Genomic DNA, 12,107 nt, shown 5'->3' on the forward strand with positions numbered 1-12,107 from the left:
GGTTTAGATTGGGTATCAGGAAAAATGCCTTCACAGAACGGGTGGTCAGGCACGGCCACAGGCTGCCCAGGGACAGGGTAGAATCACCATCCCTGGGGGTGTTCAGAAAACACCCAGATGTGGTGCTCAGGGACAGGGTTTAGAAGTCGGCTCAGCTGTCCCGTGCCGACAGTCGGATGTACCATCTCAAAGGTCTTTTCCAACCTAAATGATTCTATGATTGTACAAAGCACCAAAAAAACAACAGTAATTTTTGCTGGCCATGTTTTTATTTGTTTTTCATTTTAAACAGGGGAGCCAATGATACATCCAGTATTTCAAAAAATCAGAAGGTAAAACAAATTTTCAGAAGACTGAGATGCTACATGCTATATTTAACCTAATTTTATTCATGCTTGCTTTTGAGGGGAGTTGAGAGTGGGACAGGAATCATTCAGTAAAAACATACAGTAAAAACAAAATTTCTCACCATATAGAACTTTAACCTACAGTAATGTTGTACCTTAATTATTTCCATGCACACAACTAACATTACAAATTTTTTTAAAAATAAACACAATTAAGACTTCTAGGAGCATTTGATAATAAAGCAATTCCTAATTTCTTTTGTAGAGATCAAGCACCTCCAATTACAAATTCCTATACACAGTGAGTGCTTACTTGAAATGAAAACTAAAAAATAAAAATTAAAAAAATGTATTGGATAGCCTCAGAATAAGCCGATGTTAATATATATCCAGCTATGTAGGCAATAAAACCATAGTGCTAAATGAAAACTTTTATCTGAAAAGTAACTCAAAAATTGACTTTCTATAATTACAGAAATATACTTATTTGCTAAAATAAATAAAAGTGCTGCATATTAACACTTCACTATAAAGAATGCATACCAGAACATTTATAAATATTGAATGATTTTCAGTAAGAATAGCTACTACAATAATGCTGGCTAAATAGAAGTGCATAATGAGAAGCACTATGGGTGGTTAATGTTTTGCCACATACTGCTGTTACCTTGAGGTAGATAACACATGCGTACCAAATTCTGCATTCATTTCAGTTGCTGCTGGTATCATGTGTCTAAGAAATGTGTACAGTATGAAAAAACTCTAAAATACGCATGAATGAAAAAATGTTTTGGGAAAAATAGATATTTTCATGCAATTATGTACAGTCTCACTGTGTAAATTTCAAGGCAAGGTTCTTTTTCTGCAAAACATGGACACTGTTTTACTGAGAGAATGGTTTTTGTTTTTGTTTTTTTTTACTTGGTTTAGTGCATTTTTTGTTACCTCCTGCATTTTGCATTATTTTGCTCTATTCATTAATTTTGTGTGCAAACGACATGCCAGTTTAAAAACAAAACTAACTCATGTAGAGAAAGTAATTCTGGATTGTAAAAACAATGGTAAACAGAAAACTAATGAAATCCATACCAAAATTACACCGTCTGATTCAAGTAAAAAAATTACTTACACTAGTAATAAAAAAAGACAAACACATCTCATGAATATAAAAGAAATGTCTGCTGAGTGTTTTAATTTAGATGTTTCAGAATGCTGCTGTACGTTTTGTGGGGAATCTGGGGAGATGATTTCATAGCAGAAGGTGTTAACGTGGCCTGTATTGACTTCAGTGGCGAACCAACGGGGCTGTGAAACTGAGGAATACCTATAGCCTCAAGCTGCTTGTTGAAGAGGAGTTCTCCACTGTTACTGAGAAAGCTCTCTTCTCTTTCCTTCTCCCCAAGCTTCCCCTCTTCTACTGGCTCAGGTTCTAGCATTTCAGCATCTTCTTTCTTACTAAAAAATTTGTCCAAATAACTGGTGTAAGTATTTTCTTTTTCAACCTGTTCATCTTTCCTGACTTCACAACAGAACTGGTCTATGAGGAAGCACTCCTCCCCGCTACTTACAAACTGACTGTCCCAAGAAGTTTGGTACAGAGCTTCTAACTGTGCCAAATTAGCCATTCCTTTCTCCTGCTTCTCTCTGCTTACTGACTTTGATATTAATCCTTTCAACTCTATCTGAGACACTGAGCTATTCAAGTCATTTAATTTATCAACATCAGTAGACTCGTGTTGTAAACTAAGCTGAATGGTTTCTGCTATGAACGAATCAAAGTCAAATCCTTGATTCTTCTCCCTTTCTTTTTCAACGAGTTGCTGTGATGCTTCCTCAAGTGCTATCTGAGCTTTCACCAACCCATTCTTTTCACATTTAGACTTGCCTTTCTTATCAGACTTTTCTTTGCTCTGTTCCTTCCAGTTCGAAAGATCTATAATAAGCTTGGGCTCATAGTAATGGTTAACTTCACTGTCTCGCCAAACTAAGTTATCTAGGTATGAAGATGACCTCATTTTGTAATTACAAGTGTGACTACATTCCAGATCACAGTACTTGTTTTCATGGTGATCTGAATACTGCCAGCAAGGCTCAGTAGAGAAGTGGGTGTCAAAGGCAGGATCCTCCAGATACTTTTCACGATCTCCATCCAAATATTTGCGAGGATCTACTTGCACTTCTTCCTCATCAGTAACATCAGAAAGAGCCCTTGGATCACGCTGAACTTCATCAGCTTCATAGTTATTATGAATAGGCCAGTCATGGTCTGAAAACTGACTTTCATGGTATCTGCAAAACAATTTCCTAAGCGTTAGCAGCTAAAAACCAGTCTTCTAGCTCCCGAGACAGAGACAGTTAAGTTTTGAAATTCCCTTACGGAAGAATGACAATTCAACATAGATAATGATTTTCCTCAATCCAACTGGGTACCCCTGCCAGGTTTTTAATTTAATCTGGCATAAAGCAATCCTCATATGCACATCTGAAAGATTTAAGTCCAGAATTACGTACAACAGCTCACTCTATTTACAGAACTCTTTTTAACTGATCTTAAACGATGACTGTAAATCTCTTTGGTATTACATGCACTAAGTATTGAACAAGACAATCACACTTAAAACTATTTATTTTTTAGAGAAATATTTTTTGGGGAAAAGAGTAACAGAAAGATTAACTTTAGATTCTAGAGCCTTGAGTGCTTCAGCATATCCAAGTCAGTCTAATGATTTATAAACTCAATGACAATGCACTGCCTGCAAGGGAAAAGTTTATTCTCAGGCCAACTTAATAAGAAGAAACAAACAAAAACCAAAATTATGCCCACAAAGCAATGTTACTTCAAGCACACCACCACTCAGTTATGTTACATGCCACAGTAAGTGAAAAATTTACCTTTCCCAATTATAAATATGGCTGTGACTTTCATCCATCAGCAGAATATCATCAACCTCATCTTCAATGTGAAAAGGATGACTTGAAATAGGCTCATCCGTTGGAAAGGAATAAATGCTCATATAAGGATGGGACAAAGCTTCTTCTGCTGTCAATCGATCCATGGGACTAAATGTCAAAATTTGCTCCAAAAAGTCCAGTGCTGTGGAGAAAAATTTATCATTAAATAGGAGAAAAGTGACATTTTAAACATCTAGAATTTAAGATTAAGGTGCAATGCTTTGCTCTAGAGGTGTGGATTTGTTTAAGAGTAACCACCTGTGAAGTATCAGCTACTAACAGTACACTGCCAAATATGCATCCTGTAGCCACAGGAAAGCTAGAAGAGTAGAGGTCAAATCTAAGATCAATAATAATTTAAATTAAAGTGGGAGGAAAAAAAATAATACTAAGAGACAGAATGCTTTAAGCTGAATCAGTATCCAGCAACAGCTATCAGGAAACATTGCTGTCAGTTTGATTGGGAGACTCTTTTAAAAGCATTTGAAAGACAGTTGTTTCATACTGACTCCATTCTAATATCCCCTTGTATTTAGAAGGGCCATGTCTCAAAATAGAGTAATAGTGCAAACAGGTCCTGCAGAGATTCAGAATTCTACTCCAAAGATGACTGAGTAGCTATTGTGTAAGCAAAATCTTTTTTATTACAGCAGAAGACAGTCTTTCAGAGAACACACAGGTTCTTCCAGCTGAAACTTGCTTTTAACAATCACACACATGTACTGTGAAGTTGCTCACTATTTAATGACTTTGAAATACAGAGTATTTTTCTGAATGACTTACCTTCAGGACTGATGCCTGGAAGCAACTGAGTTAAAGGTTTGTGTGGCTCAGTCATATCGTTTCGAATGTAAACTGGAATTACATTGAGAAGCTCCTGACGGTCCTCCTCATGTACAACAGGAATTGATTCTAGGATCAACTGCATCTGTTCAAGTTCATGCGCACCTAAGCACCAAGAGAAAATACAAGCTGCCATTTCCACTTCAAACACTTGTGATCCCTGTACATGAAAGGCATGTCCAAATTTTGTGCTCCGAGCAGCTATTTTCGGTAGAACACTATTATCTCCTACAAAACAGGAAAGGCTGAAGTTCTAAATTTGAATGATAGTAAGTCTGAAGAGCTCTCAAAAATGCTGTAGTGTATGAAGAATTACAGAGCTGCTACACACAGATAAAGCAACCTAATCTTAAGCTCTGGCAAGGATGTTTTTGCCACGGATGAGGTAGTCTACAGCATCACCCTGTCTTTTTGTTATATACTATACACTGCAATCCTCCCCTTTCAACTGATCCACCTAATTAATTCAATATTTGGCCTCACTTTGAATTATATGTCCCTTTATTAATAAAAACAGTAGTGGCTCAGCTCAGCAAGAGATCTTACAGGCCACAACCATTTGTATTAATATTCTACTTTGAAACCCTGTATTACTGTCAGGTGCAAGACAACAACAACAACAAAATCACCTGTCAGTTAAGCAGTGCAACCTTGGTTTTAAAAAAAAGCAAACACACAAAAAGACCTGTATTACAATTGAAAATATAGTACACTTTTAGTACTATCTGAAGTCTCCCCGCGTAAGAACTGTAAGGGTCTATACAGCAGGTCAATTTTGATTAATCAACAAGATCTTATTCAGTAGCAGTGTAACTGGAGTACCCAGAAATACAGCTTGTCTACCTCGATTTATTGTTCAGCTCCAAGAAGCATGTAGCATCCTAGAGATTCAACTAGCAGATGAAACTACATAGGATTATTTGCATGCCAGCATTTCCCTCCTTCACCAAGCGGCTCTGGGTGATCATCAGCAATACTGACGCATGCGACATTAAATACAAAAATAAATGGGGCCAGAAAGAGACTGTACCATCTCCAAATCTATGCACTATCACTTCAGTTTGCATGGCAATGCACTGGACATCCTACCATGCATCTGCCAGATGACCTAAAGAAAAGCAGACCAAGACCTACATTCCCCAAATGAATCAGCACCGCCTCCTGTTAACTTACCTGCAAGACTGAAAAAGCTGTTTTGTTCTCCTACTTCAGACTACTACAAATTACTTGATACAATTATCAGATGTTACACTGCCTGCAAATTGCTGGAAAACAGATTCTACCCTATCATTATTTCCACCATAAAAATTAATCAGCTTGCTTTCCACTAGAAGTGAAATGAGCATTTGAAATACTCATTTAGAAGAAAGAATTAGAGAGGTTACTTGGAACAGCTATTGAGTTCCTCTGCCTCCTTCCCTCCCTCATGCCAGGTATTCTGCAATTTTTATCTGCATTCTTCCTTCCCTTTCCCACCAGCTTTCCAGACACCAGGATTCCTAAGGGATGGTTCAGAAATAGACAGGAAGTTGCAAATTAACCGAATCAAGCCCTCCAAAGAACTTGGCAAAATAATTTTATTCAGAGTCTCAGGACAGGCTAACTACCCTATCTCCAACCATTTTCCCTTTCCAAATGCATGAAGTCCACTCTTCTTTATCAGAAAACTACAGCAGTGCTAAATTTTCAGAGGGACACACCTAGAAAAATATTTTTAGATGTGGGTATCCACAGAATGCCATTAGGACACATAAACAAGCCTACAAACTTTGGATTTTGGTTACTAAGAACGAGATTAAAAAGCAAAATTCTAGCTTACTACACAGCTACTAGACAAATAAAAACTTTTGGCTTTTTTTGAGTAGCATTGGTATTTGCCAGAACACTAGCAGTTGTAATCAATATATGCTGAAATCTGCATACTTTCTCCCACTGCTCCACTATTTTCCAGTGGAAGCGCTTGATGCAATGGAAACCTAATAAATCTCTTACCAGCTGAGAGTTTAATACACTAGGGACACTATTCCAGTAGTTAGTAACTCAATGAGTTAGCAACTCACTGCAAGTTAAGAAAAGCCTTTTTGCGTATTAATCGCCAATTTCTATAAAATAATGATTTCAAGGTGACAGTAGTCCATTATAGCACTTAATGGGAAAAAGCTCTCAATTTCATTACCTTGATGTACAAACCGAAGAATTACTGCAGAGGTGTGCTTCTAGTCCACATGTATCTAAAGGAATGGGAGCTTCAAAATGCAAGCTCAGTTCTTACGAGATCTTATCTGTATTATGCCAGTAATTTAGACCAACAGGAGCAAATCCAAGAGTGAACCTGAATGAGACAGCTGCTGCTGAGGCCCCAGGGTGCACACAAAACAAGCATTTACTCTAGACTAGCTCATCTGCTCCCGTGGACTGAATGCCTATCAGCAGGTGGAGCACACTGGGTGATCTCCTACAGAGCAAATGACAGTTTCATTTTATCTAAAGAGACTCTAGTTCATGCACTGAGCTAGATTAGGATAGCCATCAAGTGATTTGCTTCAAAAATTTGTTCCTGATCCTAACCAAAGCAGTGATGTAGATGCACCCAATGAGAGCAGAGCATTGTTTCCTAAATTACCAGAAAGATTCGGAGGTTACACATTTCCTTGGTATGCCACACTAAACCGTAGTCCCCCCTACTCTACTGAAACAAAGGTCAGGTCAAAACAGCCCACAGATGACAAAAAAATAGGAATGGGGAAAAAAGGGCTGCTCTTTCATAATTTAAAATATAAAGAAGCAAGAAGTGATTAGGGTGACTACATAAAAAAAAAAGTCTTTAGTAGTAAGATACTCAGGGCATCCATAAGCCTCAAATACCCCCTGGATACACCCATTCACTAAAACATACGCATTTAGAATACTTCCTAGGCATCCAGTAAGTTTAGTTTAATCTAACTACAAACAGATTTACCACATACAAGTAGTAAACTAAACTGTGATATTTACCTAAATATGCACCAGTATGAGTAGTGGTGTGAGAAGTGGAAATGTCTTCTGCTTTACAAATACACGAATTTATAGTTTATGTAATTGTGTAATAATATAGCATATCCTGATAGTCAATGACTATTGATATTAGCCATGAGAATCAGCTTTTCTTGATGAAGATAACTAAGCAGTACTGCTCCTTTTAGAAACTGACACACAGATTTTTATTCTACCCACCTGCAAAGAGGGTCTTCCCAGTCAGCATTTCAGCAAAGATGCAACCTGCAGCCCACATGTCGATGGCTTTAGTGTAGTTGTTAGGAGAAAGCAAAAGACGGGGCGACCTGTACCATTTAGTAACCAATCCTTCAGAAAGATGGCCCTAATGAAATTAATTTAAAAAAAAAAAGCTTAGATTTTTAAAGAGGTAAATTATTTGTTTCCTATTTTTTAATGTACTACAAGATTTTTTGGTCTCAGGGTCCTAGGGATAGTACCATGTGCCCCCTACTACACCCTTCTACCTTTTAAAATGGAACTGCAATATCTGTATGAGTGAACAGCAACAATACAGAAGTATAATGCTATTTATTAGTCAAATGAGGTACTGCAGCAAAACTTCCTTATTCCCAGATGTGAAATAAATGCAGAGATGACAATGAACTCTTTTGTGAAACATCACCTAAACCAGGAAGACCATATCTTTAAATTAATCCCAGAAAGCAGCCACACTTGCACACTATGAATGTATCACTTACAAACTTATCTAAGGCTTCTACAGTTAAGCCTCTAAACATTGCTCTTAATCTCAGGTTCTGTATTCACTGTTAAAAGTCTGCTTTTTGGAACATATCTAGTTAAAAAAAAAAATTATTTTATGCTTGCAGTAGTTCTATCCGAGACAAAACATGCCATCCAGAGACCTGTTTTACTCTATTTGCAAGCACTCCAGTTTCCTAACGTGATATCCCACCTGCTAACGAGGCCCTCCACAGACTATCTATCTCTGCAAAAGCGAGAAAGATGCTATTTTAAGAAAGCAATGTTGTCAGTGCATCGCTTAAATATTCCCCCTCTTCACATACCTTGTGGGAATAATGAGGATCCATGATTCGTGCAAGACCAAAGTCACCAATCTTCAGCACCAAGTCTTCAGTATTAATGAAAAGATTAGCTGGTTTGAGATCTCTATGCAGAACATTTGCAGAGTGAATATACTTGAGCCCACGTAGCAGCTGGTACATGAAAAGTCTGGCATGATCTTCCAGTAAAGGGCCTTGCTCTAGCAGATTAGCCAGATCTGTCTCCATGTATTCCTGGACAATGTAAACACAGTTCAATTCTGTAAGGGAGCCCACATCATCTGTTAACTGGCTTCCACTAGGACCAAGAATTTCAAATACTTTGACAATGTTATCGTGGTCAAGTCTTCTAATAATTTTGATCTCACGTAGAGCATGTTTAACACTCTGGGGATCTGTAAGGACAATTTTCTTGACAGCCACTCTCTTGTCACAGTCATTATCGACAGCAGAAAAAACTAAGCCATTTCCACCACAGCCCAGTGGTTTTAAGTCCATATACCGAGAGCCCAGATCAAAACCATGAATGTTCATGAGACTTTCAAATTTTTCTGCCATTTTAAAATTCTTTACGTTTCTTTTTCCTCAAACTACTAAGCTTCTGTAAACACGCGGAGACACTTCCACTGGTATCTGAAGAAAAGGTCTTACAGAAAGGGAGAAGAAACACTTGGCTTTGACTGCAAGATGGTTTCTTGACACTCTCATTTCATTATGAGCCAGCCAGGCCTGTTGTGTCCCCTTGAATTTAGAGCCTGTAAGCTCTAGAACTCAAACTGAGCATAAGATAGAAAGATTGCAGCATTCATAGTTCAAGAAAGGTGCAGCATTTCTGCAGACATTGAAGAAAATACTCACAAGAAACTCAAACGGAATGAAATGACATACTATGCACTCAGCTCTACTGTGCTAAACTGGTTAACATTTAACAAAAATGTGAATAAATATGCACATAATAGGCTTCTATTAACATCCTCCTCCTCACAGTGCAGATACATTCAGTGTTGGACTGGTCCTGAGCAGCGTCATTCTATGGTGCTGGTAAGCACTATTTTTTTTTCTTCTTCTTCCTCCTTTTTCTGTCCTTTGTTTACAGTCTAGTTAAACAGGAAACTGGCAGCTCTTGATTTACAAAAGATGCCTTCTGTTAATGATCAGGTGGCTCCAGCTCACCACAATCACAATCAAAGCTACCATCCATTTTACTCCGTGACAACCTGAAAAGGAGAGAAAAATACATCAGTATTCTAGCACATACAGAAGTCTTCCTCCTCTCCCCACTCCTTAAGCTGTCCTAAATATACAACTTATTTAACGTCCAGTTACAAAATAAGAAGCTATCACAGAAGCTGAACTAATTAGAAATGACACATACCTTTCATACTTGTGGAAGAAAACTGACAATAATCACCTACCACCATTTCTAAGCCTATCTTGTGAAATGCTTAGATACAACCTATTGAGACTATGAGGCACACAATAAGAAATCCTGCTGGATCTTAATAAAGAAGGGAATATCACAGAAAACTTGGTAATTGTCCAATATAGCTGTTAAGAGACAGGTCAGAAACAATAATACCCTGCACTACAGTCACTAAATTTTGGAATAATTCTCTCCACTAAACTTTTACTCAAAGACAAAATCAGGGTTTTAACTATTTCAACATAGTGAGAGATAACTGGGTTCTGTTCACATGAAAAGGGTAAGGTTTGTGCACTCTCAGTATTTATTGAGTTGTCAGAATATATAGCGCACATCCGATGCCACTTACAAAGCTTGAAACTTTATGATTTTGGATAAAGTTTATGAACACCTCAAATCATAAATGTGCCTCTATAGAATTATTGTTACAGGAATCACAGGGATAATTCCCACATATTAGACAAATACTATTACTTTATCAATTACTTCTACACTTACCCAACCTCGATTACAGAGAAAAACTTAACAGCAAGTACCTTTTACACAGTAACTGATATGTTCTATAACCTTTTCCCCTAACATATGGGGACTTTCAGACATAATTTATTTTTCAATAGTCTAATGAATGCAACTTCTATTTATGAAAACAAAGGTGGCGATTTTCTCAGTAAGGTTTCCCGTCTGCAGCAGCAGAATGCAGTCATAAAGACCACATGTTGCATTTTTGCACAACATCCTCTTTTCTTTTAAATGATCAAAGATGCCACAAAGGGAAGACTCAAAGGCGTACCTTCTTGCAGTGTGGTCAGGTTTGGGCAATTCCATTACAAGTCACTTGTATATTCTTCCCCAACAACTATAGTGCATGTCAAACCACTAAATGTCTGCTGTTCGATCTTAGATTCGCGTATTTCGGCTCTTCGCCCAGCTCTCTAAATAAATGTAAAGTTCTCCAAACCACCCCAACACTTTAGATTAATTCTATGAGCGCTTCTCCTTAAAACTGCTCACACTTCAATGGGACACCCGGGACCAAGCTAAACAAGTCTCCCCACTCCTAACAGGGCAGCAAGAGCAGCTGACAAATTATTAACATATTCTAAAGAATGGCCTCAATTCACTAAAGTAATCAGAATTGCATGCAGAAATAAATAAAAAAAAAATGAAGGCAGGCATACTGGCAAACAGAAACAAGGCTGTTTCACCACATTTAAATGCTACCATTCGTTAGGCTTGAGCCTGACGGCCACCAAGACACACAGCCCCAGCGTCCTGGCTCGCTCCCTTCTGCCACCGCGCCTGCCTCCAGGTGTGTGTACAGCCACACCACAAACACAGGAAAGAAGGAAACACATTCCACCCCCTGCCGGGTTTTTATTATTTTTTTTTTTAGAAGATCACCAAATGTAGGATTTCTAAACTCAAAAGCATCGAGCTGCCCTCTACTGATGTGGTAGAGTACCCTGGCAGAAGGGTGATCTTCAGAGCCTTCTTTAGTTGGCATGCGTAACTACTGCCTTGAGATTCCTTTCTCCGCACACTGCCAAGAGTCCTAATTTTAGACCTTGTTTTACAAGGGTTATTATAATCTCAGTACAAACATAATGAGGTAACACTGTTACTTGAAATTTCATGTTAACTCAAGATCCAAGGCCTCTGTTCAAACACCCTGCAATAAGCTGTATTATATATCCTTGGGACCATCTAAAGCCAGTTGTATTCTTCCCCATAATTAGGCTTATTGTTTTGCACTGCTGATGTCTTCAATATGTAGCCATACCAATCGGTTTTCACCAGCTGGGTGACACATCTGGAACCTCTCTTTTAGCTAGTTCAATTAAACAGCACAGGAACAGATTCAAAAAGATGCCCATCAGTAGCAAGGAGTAGAATCTGCTGATCTCTTCACCATAACTCCGACCTTACTCCTTACTGCCATGACTAAATGAAGGTGTCAGCAGAACTACAACATGAAAGCAGTAAAGAGACTGGGAGTTATGGCCCTCTTGCCTACTGAGTCTCGATTTTCATTCTGCATCTCTGAAACGATGCATTTTTAATCATCAGCTTATACTACATCCTTCCACTAGGTGACTACTAATAACAATGTTTTCAGAAGGTATATAAGGATTTTCAGAATCAGAGTGATTTAGCTAAGAAAACAAACGCTGACAACATAAGCAACCCATTGCAGCCTTCAATTTGACCTGATCCTGCTACAAACTTCCTATCTAACTAGGAGCAAGTGACTTAACCCCAAAGCCCCAAAAAGCAGGGCTCAGCTACCACTCAACACAGGATCTAGTCCTAGGAAGCTGACCAGGAGGCAGCCCATCTACCAAACAGATACAGTACCTCACCTAGCAAAAATGCCCCGCTACTAAACCAGATTAATTTAAAGATTCAGTAATTGAGTCATCTTTTGTTTACTGCCACTGAAAATTCTAATTTGGCAGCTGACAATGCTGTAGTAGGTTCATATAT

The 12,107-nt window shown here is 38.2% G+C and overlaps 1 protein-coding gene across 4 annotated transcripts in view; it reads right to left on the reverse strand.

Moving 5' to 3' along the window:
• Positions 1-250: 250 nt before the first annotated feature.
• The window catches only part of MAPK6 (mitogen-activated protein kinase 6), a 30,831-nt gene continuing 18,974 nt past the window's right edge, over positions 251-12,107 (reverse strand). For 3 of the 4 annotated variants that reach the window (XM_080395075.1, XM_080395074.1, XM_080395076.1), the window contains exons 2-6: positions 8,204-9,417; positions 7,356-7,500; positions 4,083-4,247; positions 3,240-3,441; positions 251-2,636 (exon numbers count right to left, since the gene is read on the reverse strand). In XM_080395075.1, coding sequence (XP_080251201.1) covers positions 1,538-2,636; positions 3,240-3,441; positions 4,083-4,247; positions 7,356-7,500; positions 8,204-8,758 — 2,166 coding nt within the window. In that variant the 5' untranslated portion in view covers positions 8,759-9,417 and the 3' untranslated portion in view covers positions 251-1,537. The remainder of the gene's footprint in view (positions 2,637-3,239; positions 3,442-4,082; positions 4,248-7,355; positions 7,501-8,203; positions 9,418-12,107) is intronic. The other variant, XM_080395077.1, reaches the window with a different exon arrangement.

Source organism: Falco punctatus, assembly GCF_963210335.1.
Source record: "Falco punctatus genome assembly, chromosome: 7".
NCBI classification, from domain to species: Eukaryota; Metazoa; Chordata; class Aves; order Falconiformes; family Falconidae; genus Falco; species Falco punctatus.